The sequence below is a fragment of the Anabrus simplex genome, chromosome 12, assembly GCF_040414725.1.
Source record: "Anabrus simplex isolate iqAnaSimp1 chromosome 12, ASM4041472v1, whole genome shotgun sequence".
NCBI lineage: Eukaryota > Metazoa > Arthropoda > Insecta > Orthoptera > Tettigoniidae > Anabrus > Anabrus simplex.
In genome coordinates, this window is record NC_090276.1 from 40,126,604 (window position 1) to 40,148,730 (window position 22,127).

The window sequence follows — 22,127 nt, forward strand, 5'->3', positions numbered from 1 at the left end:
CATCCGTGGTTTTTACCATGTTACGTGGAGGCATTCTTATGCGTGGGTCGTCTAATCGAGGCCCGCAAGGGTGTAATACATACATACATACATACATACATACATACATACATACATACATACATACATACATACATACATACATACATACATTCATACATACATACATACATACATCATTATAGATCGTTATGTCTTAGAGCGTTCAGTCTGCAAGCCTCTGAGAATTTACGAAATGTCGCCAAATCCTCTATTTGCAACTAGTGCCTCATTTAGTTCTATACATCTTATCTTTAAATCGTTGGAAACAGAATCTACCCATCGTCATCTTTATCTGCCTCTACTGCTCTTACCCCCTTAACAGAGTCCATTATTCTCCTAGGTAACCTATCCTCCTCCATTCACCTCACACGACCCCACCACCGAAACCAGTGTATGTGTAAGCTTCAACCATAGAGTTCATTCCTACCTTAGCCTTTATCTCCTCATTCCGAGTACCCTCCTGCCATTGTTCCCATCTGCTTTTACCGGCAATTATTCTCGCTACTTTCATGCCTGTTACTTCTAACTTATGAATAAAGATATCCTGAGTCCACCCAGCTTTCGCTCCCGAAGAGCAAAGTTGGTCTGAAAACAGACCAATGTAAAGATAGTTTCGTCTGGGAGCTAACTTCCTTCTTACAGAATACTGTTGATCGCAACTGCGAGCTCACTTCATTAGCTTTACTACACCTTGAATCAATCTCACTTACTATATTATCATCCTGGGAGAACACACAACCTAAATACTTGAAATTATCTACCTGTTCCAACTTTGTATGACCAATCTGACATTCAATTCTGTTTAATTTCTTACCTACTGACATCAATATAGTCTTCGAAAGGCTAATTTTCATACCATACTCATCGCACCTATTTTCAGGTTGCAAGATATTAGACTGCAGGCTTTCGGCACAATCTTCCATTAAGACCAAGTCGTTAGCATAGGACAGACTGTTTACTACATTTCCAGCTAACTGAATCCCTCCCTGCCACTTTATACCTTTCGGAAGATGTAAACTATGAACAACAAAGGTGAGATATGACAGTCTTGTCTCACTCCTAGAAGTATTCTGTAGCAAGAATTCATTCTACCATCAATTCTCAATGTAGTCCAATTGTCAACACGATTGGTTTTAATAATCTACACTTAAATAAAATAAAAATAAATAAATGAAAAATAAAATATTGGTTTCTAGAAAGAGGAGGTAGGGAGATGGTTTGATAAATTTCCAAGTTCTTTGAAATCATTTAAGAAAATACTAGGTAAAGATCTGGTAGAGAATCTGCCACCTGGGTGACAGCCCTAAGTGGTGACTGATTAAACCAAACGAAGTTACAGTTGCTGACCCGACTGGCAATCGAACCTGGGACCGTATGAACAGCACGCCTCATTACTGACCATTCAGTCAATGAGCCAGATGTAAAACATGCTTACAGGTACTAATCGAACGTTTGTTAGTATTTGACAATTTCCTTATTCACATAAGACCATTCTGGGTGATCATGCCTAGGGGGTAACTTCATAACTACACTCAGTTCTCGATTAACCTGGATAAGGGTTAAGGCTTCTCGGATAAGTAAAATCGCGGTTAACCCCCGCAAAAAGTTAAAAATAGAACAGGGGAACTGAAAGTACAGTTAATATGATAATAAATGATACTACTGTATTGTTTTTTATTAACTCACCCAATACGCTGCAGTGAAAGTAACACTTTGCGCAATTAATAAATGAAAAAATAAACAGCACTTTTCCTTGAAACTAATAAGGCAAAGAAAAATATTCAGACTACCTAACTTTACTGTTTCTGAAAATAATTAGTCATGGTTTTCTGCTTTTGTACTGAGTAACACTTTTTTTAAATTTTGTTACTCAAGTTTCTCGAAACAACTTTTCAGTGTCGAGAGCATCATCCTGGGAATATTATCCAGACCCTTTGTAATTCTGTATTTTTGTAACTCCTAACTCTCGTGCATTTTTAGTGTTTTTGATATCGCGGTTAAGCCGCAACGCGGTTGATCCGATTGCGGTAAATCAAGACTTGAGTGTAACACATTTGTTGAATTTAAGACGGACAGAGTACTGTATTTTAGGAGGTGATGTTCTTTTTTTTTAATAGTGTTGGTATTTTTTTGTATCGTTTGCCTCCGAGGTAGACACCTCATTTGCAAATAAAGTGATTTTGATTTGATTTTTGATGACACATGAAAATTACAGAATGCTAACTCTGTGAAATGTAAAACGTTTCACCTTGTTTTTGGACACAGGATAAGCTCAAAAGCCAATATCATGTCTACAACAATGGCTCGTGAAAACATCAATGTTAACATTCTTCTTCTTCTTCTTCTTCTTGTTAGGCGATCGTGCTGTTCCGCAATAAATAGGTCATATAACGTATTGCCAGTTCATTATGTCAACCCCTGTGGATTGGGGTGGTAGAATAACACCCAAGGTATCCTCTGTCTGTCGTAAGAGGCGACTAAAAGAGACCCTAGGGGCTCTGAACTTTGGAGCGTGGTTTGGCGAACACGGGGCCCTTAGCTGAATCCTGGCATTGCTTCCACTTACTTGTGCCAGGCTCCTCACTTTGATCTCTCCTATCCGACCTCTTTTGGCCAACTCCTGTTCTTTTCCGACTCCGACGCTAGCGGACTCAAGCCCTAGAGAGTCTTTCATTTTCACGACCTTCGTGGCCCTCGTCTTTCTTTGGCCGATATATATTTTTAAAGTGTTGGATCTTTTCCAGTTTCTCTCTCTGATTAATGTTATATTGAGGATGGTTGCCTTGTTGTACTTACTCTGAAAACAATGCTCACTTAGATCATCAGCACCATCACCAAACAACTAAAACTATCTGGATCTCACAATTTTGAACAACTAGGAGGAGGTGGAGGCAGTGAAATTAGTAAGTGGAGAAAGAAAACAGTGAAACATGCAAGAAAAATAATTTATTTTCCCATTATTCTGATAAATGTACAGCGATTTTTAAAAGGAAAACAGTATTCACGGCTGTTCCAAAGTTTCTTTACAAATATTTTCATTAACTTTTGCGTAAGTCCCTAATATTTTTACTTTCGTAGGTAAGCGACCAGTGCAAATAAAGGAAACATAGTGAGATTTGTTAAGTTACCTTTAGTGAGCGTGTAACTAAATCATTACTTCAACAATTAAGTAACCTATTACAAGCTAGTTTTGAACTAAGACACCTATAAAAGACATACTTTTTTCCTTTTTACATCAAGATGTCTAATGCTAGTCGACTTTTTATCGCCAAGCCAGCTGTATTTAGCAATGAGATATTAATATGTTTTATACGAGTACTATTATTTAAATTTTGTGAAGTTCAGTGGCGCAGTGTGAAATCAAATGAATGGGAACGTTATAGTTTAAACACTAGAAACAAAACGCTGAGGTGGACACCCACGGATTTTATCGAATGGTGTTCCTATAAGTTATGGTTAAGTTTAAATGTAGTCAATGAAATCAATAAATAATAATATTATCATAACGGTTATATTTTTAAACATTGTAAACTTACTTGTTGTATTGTTTTTGAACGACACAAACGTACTACATTCAACTGGTGTGCGTAGCAGTGAATAACGATCTTGTGAGGGTATAAATGCTTTACAGTATTTTGTACTCCATTTTGTGGGCTGCTGTTTCCCAACAACCATCACAAGTTGGGATTACGATTTTATTATTATCATCTGTATTCTACTCTTCCAAAACCATACGAATGATACCTGCCAAATCTGCCCCAATTATATAATTTGAGGCATCGCAAAATCCTACGAACCTTTTATCCCTTTATTGTGCTTAGTTTGTTCTTACGAGACACATCTAAGGTATTGCCGGCTTGGATTGAAACAAAGAACATTCTCGAATTTCTGACTTAATTTTGTCCCTTGTACCATAAGTTATGACCTCAATAAGTTAAACTTGAATCTGTGCTGAAGTCCGTTTGAATGCTGATCCACCGAGCAAGTGGTCGTGCGGTTAGGGTCGCGCAACTGTGAGCTTACATTCGGGAGATAGTGGGTGACAACGTGGTAATACATTTTTTTTGTTTTACAAGAACCTCTAATACCATAAATATTGAAATTGGCGTGTTTGTTTTTTGTTAAGCTCCTTAATATTTCATTTCAGAGTAGGTCGTGTCGCTTTCAAATTCCATCGTTCTTGATGAGTATAATTTGGTGGAGATTTAAGATTTTTAACAATTCTAATGTTGCAGGTAGGTCACTCATTATTATGAAATAAATAAAATACACTTTACTGCACTTCACAAAAAAAAGTCAAACACGCGGAAACACTAAAACAATAGCTCAACATCACCTGGGTGTCAGAACTCAGCCAGACACTCGTAAACGCGAACATACTGCATAGTCAAGTGGGATTTGTGGGGCTCGCTGGAGTGACAGGGGCACGGAGGTTGTCGGTGAGGGATCTGCGATAGCGAGGGGGGAAGTCATCCTAGCCACATCACATGAAGGCAGGTGAACGCTGGCTGTTCTCAGCGTAAGCCACTGTTTTCGAATTACATGAAGTGACTTGAAAAACTTGTGCTTGCTAGTTTAGGTAATTATTGCTGGCCAACACTACGCTCTACGATAAACACTACTAAATGGCTACAGAAAATAACTGTCCTGCGTTAAAGGATTAAAGCTACTATAAAACCAAAGAAATATAAAACAACTAAACAACAAAAACCACGGGGACGCTCAGCGTATGAGTTTGAGTGTCAATCTGTACTGTCTGAACTGTCGCCTCCCCTGGTGAAGTAAGGTAGTTCATCGAGAGCAGCGGAGTAGTTCCTAAGCCATGTGCGACCTTCAATGAGAGGCTGGTCCGGTCGGAGTTCATCCTTCCAGGTTCCTGCTGGTAGGTAGATGTCTCTACTTACAGCGCCTTGCTTAATAACTGGTGCGACGAGAATATCCTCTCCTAGCAGGAATTCTGGAACAGAAACACTGTTGTTAGAACGGAAGGTCTTGTAACTGAAGAGCCCAAACTATTTGAGAAAGTATTGCTTTCAATTCCGCCGAAGGGTGGGCCTGTCTTGCTACTTCTTTTGTCTTTGCTCCGATATGATTTATATCTGTATGAGGTTGGCAATGATCTTTTTAGTGGAATGTAGACAGGCTGTAGAATGTGGAGATGCTCAGCTTTAAAGCCCTGAAGTTACCTAGACTTGCTGAAGCCGGGAAGGGCACCTGGTGCAAGGAAGGTCAGTCGGGTGTAACGAAGGGCAGCCGGCTAGTGTGAGGTTGAGCCTCCACGTTTATCTAGCATGAGGTTAAGGTTACCTCTAGCTCAGCTTTAAAGCCCTAAGGTCCCTCAGACTTGCCCAAAACAATGTAGGGAAGGGCAACTGGTTAGCGTGGGGTTAAGCCTACACTTTTACCTAGCGTGAGGTTAATCTTATGCTCTAGCTCAGCTCTAAATCACTAACGTCACACCCAGGCCAATGTAGGGAAAGGAAGCCGGTTAGCGTGAGGTTAATCTTACGCTCTAGCTTAGCTCTAAAGCCCTAACGTCACACCCAGGCCAATGTAGGGAAAGAAAGCCGGTTAGCGTGAGGTTAATCTTATTCTCTAGCTCAGCTCTAAAGCCCTAACGTCACAGCCAGGCCAATGTAGAGAAAGAAAGCCGGTTAGCGTGAGGTTAATCTTACGCTCTAGCTCAGCTGTAAATCACTAACGTCACACCCAGGCCAATGTAGGTAAAGGAAGCCGGTTAGCGTGAGGTTAATCTTACGCTCTAGCTCAGCTGTAAATCACTAACGTCACACCCAGGCCAATGTAGGTAAAGGAAGCCGGTTAGCGTGAGGTTAATCTTATGCTCTGGCTTAGCTCTAAAGCCCTAACGTCACACCCAGGCCAATGTAGGTAAAGGAAGCCGGTTAGCGTGAGGTTAATCTTATTCTCTAGCTCAGCTCTAAAGCCGTAACGTCACACCCAGGCCAATGTAGAGAAAGAAAGCCGGTTAGCGTGAGGTTAATCTTGCACTCTAGCTCAGCCCTAAACCCCTAACGTCAACACACAGGCCAATGTAGGGAAAGGACACCGGTAAGCGTGAGGTTAATCTTACGCTCTAGCTCAGCTCTAAGGCCCTAATGATGCCCCAGACTTGACGAGCCAACCTAGGGAAGGGCAGCCTGGTGTAAGGAAGGAGAGGCGGGTTTAATAAGGGTAGTCTGTCAGGTTAGTACACTCTTAACTAGCGTTAAGTTAGGTTGGGTTTGGTCTTATTTAACTTTAGAAATTGCCCTCGCTGTGACGTCACCGTGTGAATTAGGCCCGATCCCCAGCGTGTGGATTGTAGATGCTCCAGAGCCCTGCTTTTCCACCAGAATCCAATCAATCAATCAATCAATCAATCAATCAATCAATCAATCAATCAATCAATCAATCAATCAATCAATCAATCAATCAATCAATCAATCAATCAATCAATCAATCAATCAATCAATCAATCAATCAATCAATCAATCATCTGTATTAGGGCTGTTGCCCAGATGACAATCCCTATCAATTGTTTACCAAGTATCTTATTTTATGATTTCGAAGAATCTGGAAATTTACTGAACACTTCGCTTGATAAATTATTCAGTTCCTAATCAATCTTGCCGTGGATGAATATTTGCTCCAGTTTGTTCCATGAATTCCATCTTTACCTTGATATTATGATCTTTACTACCTTTAAGAGCTCCGCTCAAACTTATTAACCTACTAATGTAATTCCACGCCATCTCTCCACTGACAGCTCGAAATGTACCGCGTAGTCAAGTATCACGTCTCCTTACTGTCAAGTAATCCCAACCCTAATCTTTCAACAGTTTTATGACACTATTCCTTTTTTCGGAAATCATCTGTAACAAATCGTGCTGCTTTCCTTTCTATCCTTGCCATTTCTCGTATCAAGTAATCCCGGAATGTTTTCCTTACACTGGAACAAGTCTTAATTGCGGTCTTACCGGAGACTTATAGATCTTCTCCTTTACTTCCAAACTATAACCCCTAAATACTTTCGTAATTATATAAAAAGTTCTGTAACATTTATTTACAGCCTCTTAATGTGATTACTCCACTGAGGATCTTCCCTTATATTAACACCTACGTCCTTAGGGTGATACATTCAACCCATCAACACTGTAATTAAAACATAAGAGGACCTTTCGTCTTCGTGAAACATTCAGCATATTTGTGTGTGTGTTTCGAGCTGTCGGTGGAGAGACGGCGTGGAATGATATTCGTAGACGAATAAACTTGCGCGGAGCTGTTAAAGGTAGGAAAGATTATATTATGAAGATAAAATTAGAATTCAAGAGGAAAAATCTGGGCAAATATTATTTTCATAGAACGAGGAATAAGTGATTAGAATAAGTTATCGAGGTAAATGTTCAGTACATTTCCATTTCTTTGAAATCATTTAAGAAAAAACTAAGTAAACAACTGATAGGATATCTGCCACTTGGGCAACAGCCCTAAGTGCAGATCAGTATTGATTGATTGATTGATTGATTGATTGATTGATTGATTGATAGATACCAACTTTTCATCCCAGTTGTCGTCTGCCCATCTCTCAATATTGTCGAGGTACTTTTGCAGTCCCTCACAATTTTTGTAACTGATCTAAGTATTTACTGATTCAGTGTAGTAAAACATCATCTGCAAACAGCCTTACACGTGATTCCAATTCTTTACTCATATAATTTAAATTCATAAGAAAACATATTATAATATTAAAAGAGTCGTTACAAGATCAAAATAATAATGGTTCACATTCACTGTCTCAGTTCTGTTTTCAAGAAATGTGTCCACACAATCAACCATTCTTTTGCAGTCGCCCTTATTTTCGTCAGCTATCACACATGATCTACTTTATGGAAAGCCCTGGATAGGTCAATAGCGATGCAGTCCATTTGACCTGCTGAAAGTTAAACCTCATGAAATAACCTACCCGAAACCCGAACCGACTTCTCTCAAACTAGTTAGTAATTACGTGAACGCGTCTACTAGAATATGATAGAATGATTTCCCAGAGCTTACATGCAGCACATGTCAAGCTGAGTGGCCTGTTATCGTCCGCTGTAGGTTTGTCATCCTTACCCTTGTACAGACGTGCACATTAATGGTGTCCCGACATAAACAATCAACACTGCCCCACTCCAGTACTGAAAAGAAGGGGAGAGAGTGAAGGGGTAGTGTCGAAGGCACAATGACTCACCTTCTCTCTTAACGCATTGCTGCATGGACTGCATGCAGACAGCCCGCTACAAGACTTCGTTGTGATCGAAATGGGCACAGTGGCGGATGTATTGAAGTACAGCATTAGGTTACCTACTCGTCCGGCCCCGCGGTGTACGGGCCAACGCGTCCGGCCGCCCCGGGTTCGATTCCCGGCCGGGTCAGGGGGTTTTAGTTGTAAATGATTATATCGCTGGCCTGGGGACTGCGTGTTTGTGTTGTCCTTAACGTTCCTCGCATTCAACACTCAACACTTCCGCAATTCCAATTACATGCAGGTTCATATATTGTGGAAGTAGGGGCAAAAGAACTCTATAGGTCGACGCCCCGAACAAATAGCATTTTAACATAAAAAAATTAGAAAGTAACCTACTCTGATAATTACAGTATTAAGAGGTAAAGGAGGTTTTTAACCGAAAAGTATTTTATACTAGTTAGGAATATTTTGTATCTGCATTATATCGGGTCTACCAATCCTTCTTCACCTCGTTCTTGCCATATTACTATCCATCTCCAAACTGTCTTAAGACTGCATGGTATTGCTTGTGCTATTGCTTGCGGGACCATGTGAGCCTCCCACATCCCAATAATACGTCCTCGATTCACCTGTGATAATCCTATTACAATGTTACAGTATAACGCCGGAATAAACACACTGTGTATTCAGCACTACCTGTTCACTCCCTTCCCCTCCTTTTCAGTACTGGAGTGGGGCAGTGTTGATTGTTTATGTCGGGACACCATTAATGTGCGTGCGTGTACAATGGGGCTGCTATAGCAACTCTTCATTTGTTTCACATAGCTTCATAATACATACAGTAACCGTAAGAATATTTGAGATCAAATTAATTTTTCTGTTAATAAATATTTCATAAGTAAGTAACCCATCCTGTATTATGTCATTTAACAATTTATTGTAATAAAGTGTTCTTACCATCATCTATTGCTTGAGCTTCAGTATCCTCTGGATCTATCCACCAGATTGGAGGGTTTACTGGGGAGCCATCCTCAACACATTTCTGCATCGCTGCGATAATCTTATCGGCATATTTGGCGTGAAGCTCGGCGAACTTCTTGCTTATCTGTATCGTCTGGAATTAACGTGTACAACATACAGTAAAAACATAGAACACGAACATAAATACAACATTTTAAAACATTAAGCTATTTAAGTCTTTAGGCTTTTTCGCTCCAGTGTAGCCGTGGGCTCATCAGTTGGACTGCTACACCTTTCCAAGACACTTGCGCTAGTGCGCTGTTGAGTCACCACTGCAAGCCTCCTATGTAGGACAATGTAGTGACGGTGCACTAGGGGAGGCATGTGCCTCCACTTGTACGTATAAATGGCTGCCTTTAACATTTGCAATCTATGAAATTAAATTATGGTTTCCTTCTAGGAACCTTATTTTTTGATATTATTACAACATGTCTGAAGAAAAAGGACATTTCTTGAACATCCAGTCACTAAACATTATTGTTCTCCATGGATTATAATAAACCGGGCGAGTTGGCCGTGCGGTTAGGGGCTTGCAGCTGTGAGCTTGCATCCAGGAGATAGTGGGTTGGAACCCCACTGTCGGCAGCCCTGAAGATGGTTTTCCGTTGTTTCCCCATTTTCATATCAAGCAAATGAAAACCTTAATTAGGGCCACGGCCGCTTCCTTCCCACTCCTAGTCCTTTCCTATCCCATCGTCGCCGTAAGACCCATCTGTGCCGGTGTGACGTAAAGCAACATTCTAAATAAAATATTATAATAGAGAAATCAAAAAGAAATGTCATCCCATTTTAGTTCATCCTTTGTTTTCCATTTAAGAGAAACGCAACATTTAATTTTCATATTGTGATAATTTTAATTATATTGTTTATAACACATGCACATTTCAACATCCGGACATTCCACAAGGACTGGATGTTTTGATATGTTCAACATGACTAAAGTTTTTATTTTAATTTTATTTTAATCTAATTGGTGTATACACAATGGTGTCGAATAGGCAGAAATCATACACTTGGCACGTTCTGTTCGTTTGTATTTCCTATTATTAGTGTACCATGTAGAGTTGTACAAAATTAATTCTGACAGAAATAAAGCGATTCCGGTCCCATATCCACAAAACTTACTCTACGTGAGAGGATTATGCCCTGAGCGTTTGGTCTACATTACTGTTACACACTGCATATTGTTTTAAAGTTCAATTAAAATGATACGATTATGTCAAGGGAGGGTCGTTAATCCCGAACGCCCCTGGAAATGAGACTAAGAATCCGAAGTGCGGCGAAATGAGCATATAGACATGTGGATGACATAAGAAAATTTTATGTCTATTTCTTTCCCCTCAAATTAAAATGAAGTACTCACCTCTTCATCGAAATCCCAGGGAACGTAGGAGAACTGAATGGAAGGCATGAAGACGTTGGCTTCTAACCAGCGAATGAAGAGTTCTTTAGTCACCACATCAGATCCGTATCCATTACCTCCCACCATATCGGGGAGGACGAAGGAGTATCCCACCATGTTCATCTGAAGTAGGGTGGTAATAAGAGTTGGCAAGCCATTGTTGAAGTCCCATCTACTGTCCTTGTCCAGCATCCTCACGAAGTTTGGCAAATGTTGAGTGCGTTGTCCAACCCGTACCTCGATCATCGGGCCGAACTGCGACACAGTCTCCACGTACTTGGTGGTGAAAATTCCTGGTTGCAATGTAATAGGACCAGATAGAACCGGCAACTGTGGTAGCCAACTAGTTTCTCCAGCGTCGAACTTGAAGGAGTCAATGCCGGCCTCTTGCTGTAATTTCCTTAAGCGGTTTACCCACCAGTTGGCTGCTTCAGGCTTGGTAAAGTCAATGACTGCACCTTTACCATTCCACCACGTAGATTCTGCATTCCCTGTCGTATCTAGAACTAAATATTCGTTCGCCAGAGCCTCTGAATAGTACGGTTCGCAATCGACGTTTATGAAAGGGTGTATCCAGAGAGTTACACGGAAACCTTTCGATTTAAGGAGGCTAGTGAGTGCTTGAATATCAGGGAATTTCTTGGTATCAAAAGTAAGACTACCATAACAGGTTTCCCAGAAATCATCTATTTCCAATTGACTGTTTTGAAAACCATACTTTAAGATTTGGTTGGCGAAGTCTGTTACTACCTCCGCATTGATGTTGGTCTTATATTTAGCCCAGGTGGACCAGATTGGGTAACGGATCATCCGCTCATCAGGTATTCCTGTTGGTTTACCAAGGAACTTCTTGATCGCATCTTCATGGGCAAGTCTAGGGTTCTCATAACTACAGAATGTATATTCCGATGTTGTATTCCCTCTCTCTTTGGAGTAAGGAGCTTCGTCCTTGGCTACCATACAAAACTGGCTGTTATCTGCATTATTCTGGTCAATAAAGAGAGGAGTGTCTGGACTAACATAGTAGTACCCCCCAGATGAAGTCAGCCAGTAAGGTTCGGCAATCCCTTGATTGTCTTGCTGCTTCGTGACGTAGGAGTAATCGATGAAAGTTTCATTCTCTATGGGCCAATACTGCTGCATCTGTTCTGGACCACCGTACCAGTGCCCTGTCAGATTAAAGCAGTCCGTGGCAACTATACTTGAACCCGTAATAGTCGACCGTACTCTTATGCAGAATGGTTCAAGTGTCTTCACGCTTATGCTGACATCTCCCCAGCGTCTACAGTATATATCAGCGTCATCTTCCGAGCCACAGTTTACTCCCTCTCCTTTTATGTCAACTCCAAGTTTCCCAGATAATTTCACTGAGCCATCTGCAAAAAGCGAAATAAGAAACATCTTGATAAGTTATGTGATAATTATGTGAACACAAAGTTACACCTAAAAAATAAAAGTTTTGTGACCTATGTGATCACGTTAAGCAGTAATTATTTGTCCACCCTTTCGATAATTTCAACTGATAATGGAAGAATTACGGGGTTTTGATTTCTGATTGCCTCATTGTGACGTCTTTCTCCGTATTCCAAATGTAAATATACTACTGGTGATGTTTTGGTCCACCCTGTCAATATATTATCAAGTTACTAATTTTGTTCCTCCGCTTTTACAATACACACTGTCTTAGCAAATGTCCTGGAATAGTCACCTAATAGCGTGTGGGGTCTCCTCTGGCCCTGCGAACTGCAGTGAGACACCGTGGAAGTGAATCTATAAGTCCCTGGTATTTCTCTAGACGCAGCTGACACCAAATCGTTTGAAGAGCGGCTGCCAATGCTGGTCTGTTCGTGGGTGCAGGATCCATGACACGGAGGACTTCCCAGATATGCTCGATAGGGTTCATATTGGGGCTCCTGGGTGGCCATGGAAGTCATTGGATCTCCGTTGCATGTTCCTGGAACCATTCCCGGGCAACGTGGGAGCGATTTGGCGGCGCGTTATCACCTTGAAACACCGCAGAACCGTTTGGGCGCTGTAAGGCCAAAAATGGATGGAGATGGTCTCCGAGCAGCTCAACATACCGCGTACCATTCAAAGTCTCTTCTAGAACAACTATGGGGCCCATTCCATACTAGGAAAATGCACCCCAGACCATAACAGACACACCAGTGTGCTGGACGACACCTTCGAGGCAGGGGGGATCCATCGCTTCATGTGGTCTGCGCCATGCACGGTGCCTCCCATCGGCATGATGCAGTTGAAATCGTGATTCGTCCGACCATATCACGTTACGCCATTGTCCCAGTGTCCATCCCTGGTGACTGGCGACATATGCGCGTCGTTGTGCCCGATGACGTTGGGTTAACAGTGGCACCCGTGTGCGGCGCCGGCTCCCATACACCATAGAACCCATGCTCCTACGGATTGCCCCTGGGAGACGTGTCTTGCACGGCCTGTGTTGAATTGAGCCGTGATTTGTTGCACGGTTATCCGTCTGTCACTATTGACAATCCGTCTCAGTTGTCGCCGGTCACGGTCATCGAGGGTGGCTGGACGGCCTTTCGTTCGTCTGTTGTGGACGGTGACACCCGCATTCAACCATTCACGATACACCCTGGACACGGTTGATCGTGTGAAGCCGAATTCCCGTACCACTTCCGAAATCGCACTTGCCATCCGTCCGGCACCGACCACCATATCCCTTTCGAACGGTGTCAGCTCACGACGACGTTCCATGTTACGCCTGTCACATGCACAGCCACTGCTCACAAGGTCTCCTATACAACTGCCGCTGGCACAGGGGGCGTGTGGTTCGCAGACAACACACCTGCGCATCAATGCTCCGCTATCCCATGACAAGTGCTCAGTCAGTGTACTTACGTTTAGCTGCATTCATACATAATGCAGTATTTTCGCACTTATTTTAGAATAAAGAGGGCAAATAATAACCACAAATTCAAGATCATGACGGGAGGTTTGATCCGCTCTGTCGAAAATCCAACCGAACTGTGCACGATTCCATTCGACTAGATATAATCAATTACGAATTTAAATATTAAGAAGTGAATAATTCAATGGTAAATCAGTTTATTCTAGGAAGTGTTTAACAACAATAATGCGAATATTTTAATTTTTGTAATATATCAATTGACTTTTGAATACGCGTCAAGTGGGCTACAACAGAACAAGCAGTAGCAAGAAACATTTTATCTTTGTCCGATTTTTCCAAGGAAGCCAGCCGACGTTTTAAAGTGTTCTATTACATAACGAACATTATCAAGAAATGCTTATTGTGTGTATGTGTTAATAAGGTTATATATACTGACGATGAAGGGAGTTGGGGCTCCCGAAACGTACGAGTGAAATAATTGAATAATTGAACAAAATTAGGAACTTGATAATATACTGAAAGGGCGGACCAAACAATCACCCGTAGAATACAGTGTTCAAAAAAAAAAAAAAAAAAAAAAAAAAACATCGACAAGGCTTAGTATGTTGTACGGGAAGGGGGCAGATGAAGAATATACTCACGGTATCCCCTGCCTGTCGTAAGAGGCGACTAAAAGGGGCTCCAGGGTTCTCTACTTGGGAGTGTTGGTTGGCAACCACGGGGCCCTTAGCTGAGTCCTGGAATTTCTTCCACTTACTTGTGCTAGGCTCCTATCTTTCATCAATGTTGTCCGACCTTGCCTTTCTTCGTCCTTCATTTTTCGAAGTGACGGTTCCCTTCTTTTTCCTTCTTTTTTCTCTTTGTCTACCCCCTGTGGGTGGGGGACACAAACGAAGAATACACCCAGGGTATCTCCTGTCTGTCGTAAGAGGAGACTAAAAGGGGCGACCAAGGGATGATTGACTCAGAACCATGAAACTACTTGTGATTAATACCATCACGCGGGGAACACCATGGGTCGCCTTTCCTTGCGAGTAGTACCACTCTGTTAGGTACTCAATAGTTTTGTGATTCGTAGCAGTCCAGCGGGGTTCACTGTGGGTTTCCAGTACCTGTGATTAGTACCACTAAATGCGGAACAACACGGGCTTACGTCCCGTGATTAGTACCATTATGTGAGACACACCACGTGTCTGTGCGTTGCCTCTGGTTAGTAACAAAATCCGAGCGACACCGTGGGTCTTCGTTGCCTGTGATTAGTACCCACTATGTGAGGAACACCACGGGAATACCGGCGCTCGTGATTAGTACACCGAGGTGGGGAACACTATGGGTTTGCGTTGCCAATGAATGGCGACATTATGTGAGAAACACCAGAGGGGTCTGCGTTACCTGTACGATGTACAATACTTGTTAGTAGTACCATAATGTTTGGAACACCGTGAGTTTACGCTACCTTTGATTAGTACCGCAACTTGAGAAATACTATGGTTCTGCTTTACTAGCGCTAAGTGCCATTATGAGGGACCGTTGACATGGATATTGAACCCCTTTACACAAGCATCATCCATTCAAGATTGTGCTTTGGAAGCAGTTCCTTCATCAATTCATTCTTCATCACCACGTTTAGAATTCTGGTCAGTGGTTGAATTTTGTACTTGTAAATTGCACTTCGTCTCATTTTATACCATAGGGGCCGATGACCTCGATGTTAGGCCTCTTTAAACAACAAGCATCATCATCACCATCACCATCACCATCACGGGAAGGCAAACTGATCGGTTTTCAAGAAGGAATCCATATCCAGAAACGCGCGGCTTGGACACTGTAGTGCATCAAAGTGTTAGGTGCGTACGCGTTCTGTTTGTCGTCAATAGACCCAGCATGAGTAGCACATCGGGCTCATTATAAACGGAGTTCGAACTGTGTACCTACTACGTCATTGCAAAGCCTACATCGGCGGTACTGAGCCTCACGCACATGACCCAATACGTGCGGTTGCTTTCGAAGAATTTCAATCGTTCCGTGGACTCGACCAATAAGGTCCTCCGCTGACATTACAGGAGTGTCATATTAGTCGTTTCTGGATGGCTGTGAACTTGGAATGATGTGGGGTACGTCAGTTTGGAAAAGGTTTCGCATACAATCTTGCAGCAGCTCTACCATTGCAATCCGCTTTGCCGTATGCAAGCACCATGCCACTCATTTCCTCAGCCGTATACTGGTACATGTCGCACTGCTGTAAGCAAAGTTACTGCACTGGCAGTCTACATTACACAAGTAACGCAGTACGATGCGCACCAAGGACTGTGTGGAAAAATGTAGCGCATGCTCAGGCATGTCATTAGACTGAGATCGCCAATCTGCAGTACACTGATGGCTAAAGGGTTGTATACCTTCCGTATTGAACCCGCACGGTTCACATCATTGGCATAGAATATTGAAAATTATAGAAAGCTACGGGGAGAATGGAGTACAGTTACATGAGAGGCTGGATATGTGTTGCAATTCCGCTTGCCTAAGCACCAGAAACACCAGAGGGGTCTGCGTTACCTGTACGATGTACAATACTTGTGAGTAGTACCATAATGTTTGGAACACCGTGAGTTTACGCTACCTTTGATTAGTACCGCAACTTGAGATATATTATGGTTCTGCTTTACTAGCGCTAAGTGCCATTATGAGGGACCGTTGACATGGATATTGAACCCCTTTAGACAAGCATCATCCATTCAGGATTGTGCTTTGGAAGCAGTTCCTTCATCAATTCATTCTTCATCACCACGTTTAGAATTCTGGTCAGTGGTTGAATTTTGTACTTGTAAATTGCATTTCGTCTCATTTTATACCATAGGGGCCGATGACCCCGAAGTTAGGCCTCTTTAAACAACAAGCATCATCATCATCATCACCATCACGGGAAGACAAACTGATCGGTTTTCAAGAAGGAATCCATATCCAGAAACGCGCGGCTTGGACACTGTAGTGCATCAAAGTGTTAGGTGCATGCGCGTTCTGTTTGTCGTCAATAGACCCAGCATGAGTAGCACATCGGGCTCACTATAAACGGAGTTCGAACTGTGTACCTACTACGTCATTGCAAAGCCTACATCGGCGGTACTGAGCCTCACGCACATGACCCAATACGTGCGGTTGCTTTCGAAGAATTTCAATCGTTCCGTGGACTCGACCAATAAGGTCCTCCGCTGACGTTACAGGAGTGTCGTATTAGTCGTCTCTCGATGGCTGTGAACTTGGAATGATGTGGGGTACGTCAGTTTGGAAAAGGTTCCGCATACAATCTTGCAGCAGCTCTACCATTGCAATCCGCTTTGCCGTATGCAAGCACCATGCCACTCATTTCCTCAGCCGTATACTGGTACATGTCGCACTGCTGTAAGCAAAGTTACTGCACTGGCAGACTACATTACACAAGTAACGCAGTACGATGCGCACCAAGGACTGTGTGGAAAAATGTAGCGCATGCTCAGGCATGTTATTAGACTGAGGTCGCCAATCTGCAGTACACTGATGGCTAAAGGGTTGTATACCTTCCGTATTGAACCCGCACGGTTCACATCATTGGCATAGAATATTGAAAATTATAGAAAGTTACGGGGAGAATGGAGTACAGTTGCATGAGAGGCTGGATATGTGTTGAAATTCCGCTTGCCTAAGCACCAGAAACACCAGAGGGGTCTGCGTTACCTGTACGATGTACAATACTTGTGAGTAGTACCATAATGTTTGGAACACCGTGAGTTTACGCTACCTTTGATTAGTACCGCAACTTGAGAAATATTATGGTTCTGCTTTACTAGCGCTAAGTGCCATTATGAGGGACCGTTGACATGCATATTGAACCCCTTTAGACAAGCATCATCCATTCAGGATTGTGCTTTGGAAGCAGTTCCTTCATCAATTCATTCTTCATCACCACGTTTAGAATTCTGGTCAGTGGGTGAATTTTGTACTTGTAAATTGCATTTCGTCTCATTTTATACCATAGGGGCCGATGACCCCGAAGTTAGGCCTCTTTAAACAACAAGCATCATCATCATCATCACCACCATCACGGGAAGGCAAACTGATCGGTTTTCAAGAAGGAATCCATATCCAGAAACGCCTAAGCTTGAAGCTAGAGTCCACGTGCCAATGGTTATTTGATGGCGCAATATGAAAGTAATGGAATATTCCACGCTAGAGTGAGAGAGGTGTGTGATTGAGGTACTCAGATTTTAAGTTGGCAGGACTTCTGAGTCGCGAATCAGAGCACAGCAAGCTGGAGGTGATGAGGGAAAGAAATATGGACGCCAGCATGAAAGCCCCCCAATATTGATAAAAATTCGTCGGAGGACAATGTAGAATCAATTTCAGGCTCTTCCGTAGATGAGAATTTAAGACGACATTTTCCTAATGAACTATCGCGACTAATAAATGTAGCTATATACGGCGGGATATTGCACCACTGATGAGGGGATCCCCTGAGCTCTGTACCAGGAGGCTGGCGTGCAGGAAGAAGCCACGCGCTCTTCGGAAGAGAGACTCTGCTTCGTGATTCGGGACGAGTCGGACGGAAGGTGTATGGTGTTCGCTACAGAATAAAATCTTGAGCATTTCTCAGCCTAATAACTTTAACTATCGATGAGATATAACTGGATCCGATAGACTTCATTTTCACTTAGATACTGGTGGTGGAAATAGTATATCCCGCTGTACTTTATAACGTTCCAGCGGGTCTAAGAAAAAAAAGGGGAATATGATTGCTGTATGATTGCTTGTCCTTTTTGCTGGCAACAATATATTTTCTTCATTGGTCAATTGGGTTTGCTATGCCATATGTTGGCCTAAGTAAAAAAATTGATGCCTGCCTGACCATCAGGTTCCCTATGGGAATCAACATCTTTATCATCTGATGGCCAGGCAGGCATCATTTTTGTTTGTTTGTAATAAGACGGTCTCTCATAGTGCAATGGCTCTGTCGGTGGCTCCAAGTAGCCTACGTAGTGGCCTCCGCGGTATGCACTAGCCATGAGTCTTGGTAGGTGTGCTAGGTACCAACTGATGAGCCCGACTTAGCACACTGGGGCGAAACGCTGGCAATCAGGAATGAGTTAGCTGGAAAATTTATAGTGTCCAATAACGGACCAACTATATTGGTATTACTGTCTAGTTCAGACCAGTGAATCCCACTCTGAACTTTTGGAGGACAATCAAGCTGTGACATATGTAGCAGGATATATTTTGAAAGTTTCAGGTATAAATAATGAGTGTGTGTGATGTGTGCAAGGGAAATGTATATTCATCTAACATGACTGAAAGCCATTTATTTACATCTTTCAAAGAAAACTGTTCAACTAACTTGCAGTATGCCAGCGAACAACTGAAAAATTTTATGCTTCATATTCATGATCAATTGTATATATTTTTGGACAAATATGGTCATACAGAAGCATTAGAAGATAGCTTTAAAGGTGTATTCTCCAGGCCAGCCTACTCGTTTTGTAGGAAACATTGTCTTGAAAATGTAATTTTGCAGGCAGCTCTTCTATTTCTCATTTAAAAGATTGTAAACATTGGGTCCAGAGAAAGAATTCAGCTGGACTTGACAAAACAGGTTAAACAATTTCAAATCCCAGTAACAGGTGTTTGTAAACCATGTTCTTTTTGCTAGAATGTATTATCAAGCTAGCTGTAAGTAGACCTAGGTAGTTTTAAGACTTGTGAAGTTGTATAGGCTGTATGATTGCTTGTCCTTTTTGCTGGCAACAATACATTTTCTTCATTGGTCAATTGGGTTTGCTATGCCATATGTTGGTCTAACTTAGTTTTAAGACTTGTTTGGTTGTAAATATTTTCTGTATATACTGTATGGTTCGTGGTGTGGGTTCCTATAGTCGCATCCTAGTTCGTAAACCATGGGCAATGGTTGAGGGGCCTAGCAAGTGGTCCTGAGAGTTGGGATACCAATTGCTATGGAAGAGGAGTGAGCATCTCAGGCATATTCTGTGTAGTGGCCCTCCTTGTGCTCAGGCGGCTTGGACTATAAAATCCACTGGTGGTCCCATAACCCGTTAGAGGGAAGCATTTTCATTCACTGGAACTATGTGTAATAAGGTTAGGTTAGCACCCTTCTTTGTAGAATTTTTCCTAGGAACACGAAAGTGAAGTCAGTTTGCAGACGGTTAAGAGTGGAAAAACTCTTCAACGAGGATTTTTTTTTGCTAGTTGCTTTACGTCGCACCGACACAGATAGGTCTTTTGGCGACGATGGGACAGGAAAGGGTTAGGAGTGGGAAGGAAGCGGCCGTGGCCTTAATTAAGGTACAGCCCCAGCATTTGCCTGGTGTGAAAATGGGAAACCACGGAAAACCATTTTCAGGGCTGCCGACAGTGGGATTCGAACCTACTATCTCCCGTATACTGGATACTGGCCGCACTTAAGCGACTGCAGCTATCGAGCTCGGTACGAGGAAATTGGAAAGGAGTATACAGATAAGGTTAGTGAAAATTTTCAGCGATTAGACACACAGCAGGTTCAGGATAAGGAAAGACGATGGGAAGACTAATGGATGATTGGTGGGGGTGGTGGTTGTTATTGTTTTAAGAGGAAGTACAAGTAGGCAACCATCCTCGATCAACACTAATAAGAGAGAAAAAAAATTGAAGGTAACTGTCACTTCGAAAAATTAAGGAATTTGTCAAAGAAAGAAAAGGGCCACAAAGGGCAGGAAAATGGAAGGCTCCCTAACTCTCCATATGTAATATCATCAGAGTTGGAAAAGAACAAGAGTTGACCAAGGAAGGTCTGATAGGATAGACAGTAAGGAGCCTGGCACAAGCAAGTGGAAGCAATGTCAGGTCTCAGCTAAGGGCCTCATAGCCGTCAACCCACGCTCCCAAATTCCAGAGCCCCTTTCAGTTGTCTCTTATGACATTCAGGGTATATCGTGGGTGTTGTTCTATCGCCCCCACCCACAGGAGGAACTAATGGATGAGGATGTATCCTAGGAGAATAATGGACGTTATGGAGGGTAAGAGAGGTAGGGTGAGACCAAGACAATGTTGATTAGACAGAGTTTTCAGGGATTTAAAGGTCAGATCCTCCTGTGGGGTAGGGTTGGGGACTAAAATAACACCCACTCTATCTCCTGCCTGTCATAATAGGCGACTAAAAGCGGCCCTAGGGGCTCCAAACTTGGGAGCATGGGTTGGCGACCACGGGGCCCTTAGCTGAGTACTGGCAACTACTTGTGCCAGCCTCCTCACTTTTATCTATTCTATCAGACCTCGCTTGGTCACCTCTTGTTCTTTTCTACCTTGACGGTACTAGGTTGCGAATCTTAGGGAGTCTTTCATTTTCATGGCCCTTGTCTTCCTTTGGCCGATATTTTCATTTTTAGAAGTGTCGGATCCCTTTCATTTCTCTCTCTGATTAGTGTTATATAGAGGATGGTTGCTTAGTTGTACTTCCTCTTAAAACAATAATCACCACCACTTAAAGGTCAGAGGTGTAGAACTAAACGAAACCACAGAGCTAGTTGTGAAAAGAGGTCGTTGAGGAGACATAGTTCATTCACAGAGGGCTGAACGGTGAAGGGCATAACCGTCTATAATGAACATATAGGTATGTAGGGGCCTATGTATTTTATTGATGCTTGTACTTTTCTGGAAAGCATGGTAGTGTATTATCCTCATTAACTGATGAAAGCCTAGGCAATTTTAAGACTTGTGTGGTGGTATCCGTTTGTTTGTGTACATTGTAATGAAACTATCACCTCGGTGACAGCCCTAAATACAGATCGCTGGTGATTGATTGATTGATTGATTGATTGATTGATTGATTGATTGATTGATTGATTGATTGATTCCTTTCATGTACAGATCCTTTCTCTGAAGGAAAGATCAGTCTCATCTGCTTCTCCTGTTGTCATTTATAATATTAGTAGTGTTTTCAATGTACTAATTAATTTGCAATTCAATAAACTTCAAATGTCATCATTTTACTGTTTGATAAGGTTATGTTAGTGTTTCTCCCACAGAATACAAAGCATTTAAAGCTCCTCAAACCAAACTGAAGACACAGTGTCATAGTATGCGATATTGTGGTCCTGTTCCCAGTGGCAAAGTTTATTTTTCAGCTTGTAGCAGTGGCGGTGGGCTCTCAGGAGCACATGAGCACGTGAACACCCAGTTTTAATACATCTTACGCATTCATGGATAATTTAAAACTTTCTTTCCTTTCGACCTGATTTCGACAATCGATCGAAAGCATTCGACTTATATCGAAGCTCCGTTGCACCGACAGCTGTTCGTTTCGACTGACAGTGCAGCGAGCACACTGGATAATGCGTATTGTGCTGAAGACTATACGCATGCGCATAGCAGATGACGTCATGGTTTATGCACTGATATTCCTATTAGCGAGGAGCACGGTAACGCACGTGCCTTGCCACCTAGAGCCACCCTCAAACCAGTGACAGTATTACAGTTGACCACAAGGGTCCGCCACCTCCCCTATTACGGTTAGCCACGCCCTCCCCAGG

General features: G+C 42.4%; 1 protein-coding gene across 1 annotated transcript in view; it reads right to left on the minus strand.

Moving 5' to 3' along the window:
* Positions 1–3,946: 3,946 nt before the first annotated feature.
* LOC136884058 (myogenesis-regulating glycosidase) overlaps positions 3,947–22,127 on the minus strand; it is a 30,271-nt gene continuing 12,090 nt past the window's right edge. Inside the window, exons 3-5 of the mRNA XM_067156083.2 lie at positions 10,653–12,067; positions 9,227–9,383; positions 3,947–4,999 (exon numbers count right to left, since the gene is read on the minus strand). Coding sequence (XP_067012184.2) covers positions 4,785–4,999; positions 9,227–9,383; positions 10,653–12,067 — 1,787 coding nt within the window. The 3' untranslated portion in view covers positions 3,947–4,784. The remainder of the gene's footprint in view (positions 5,000–9,226; positions 9,384–10,652; positions 12,068–22,127) is intronic.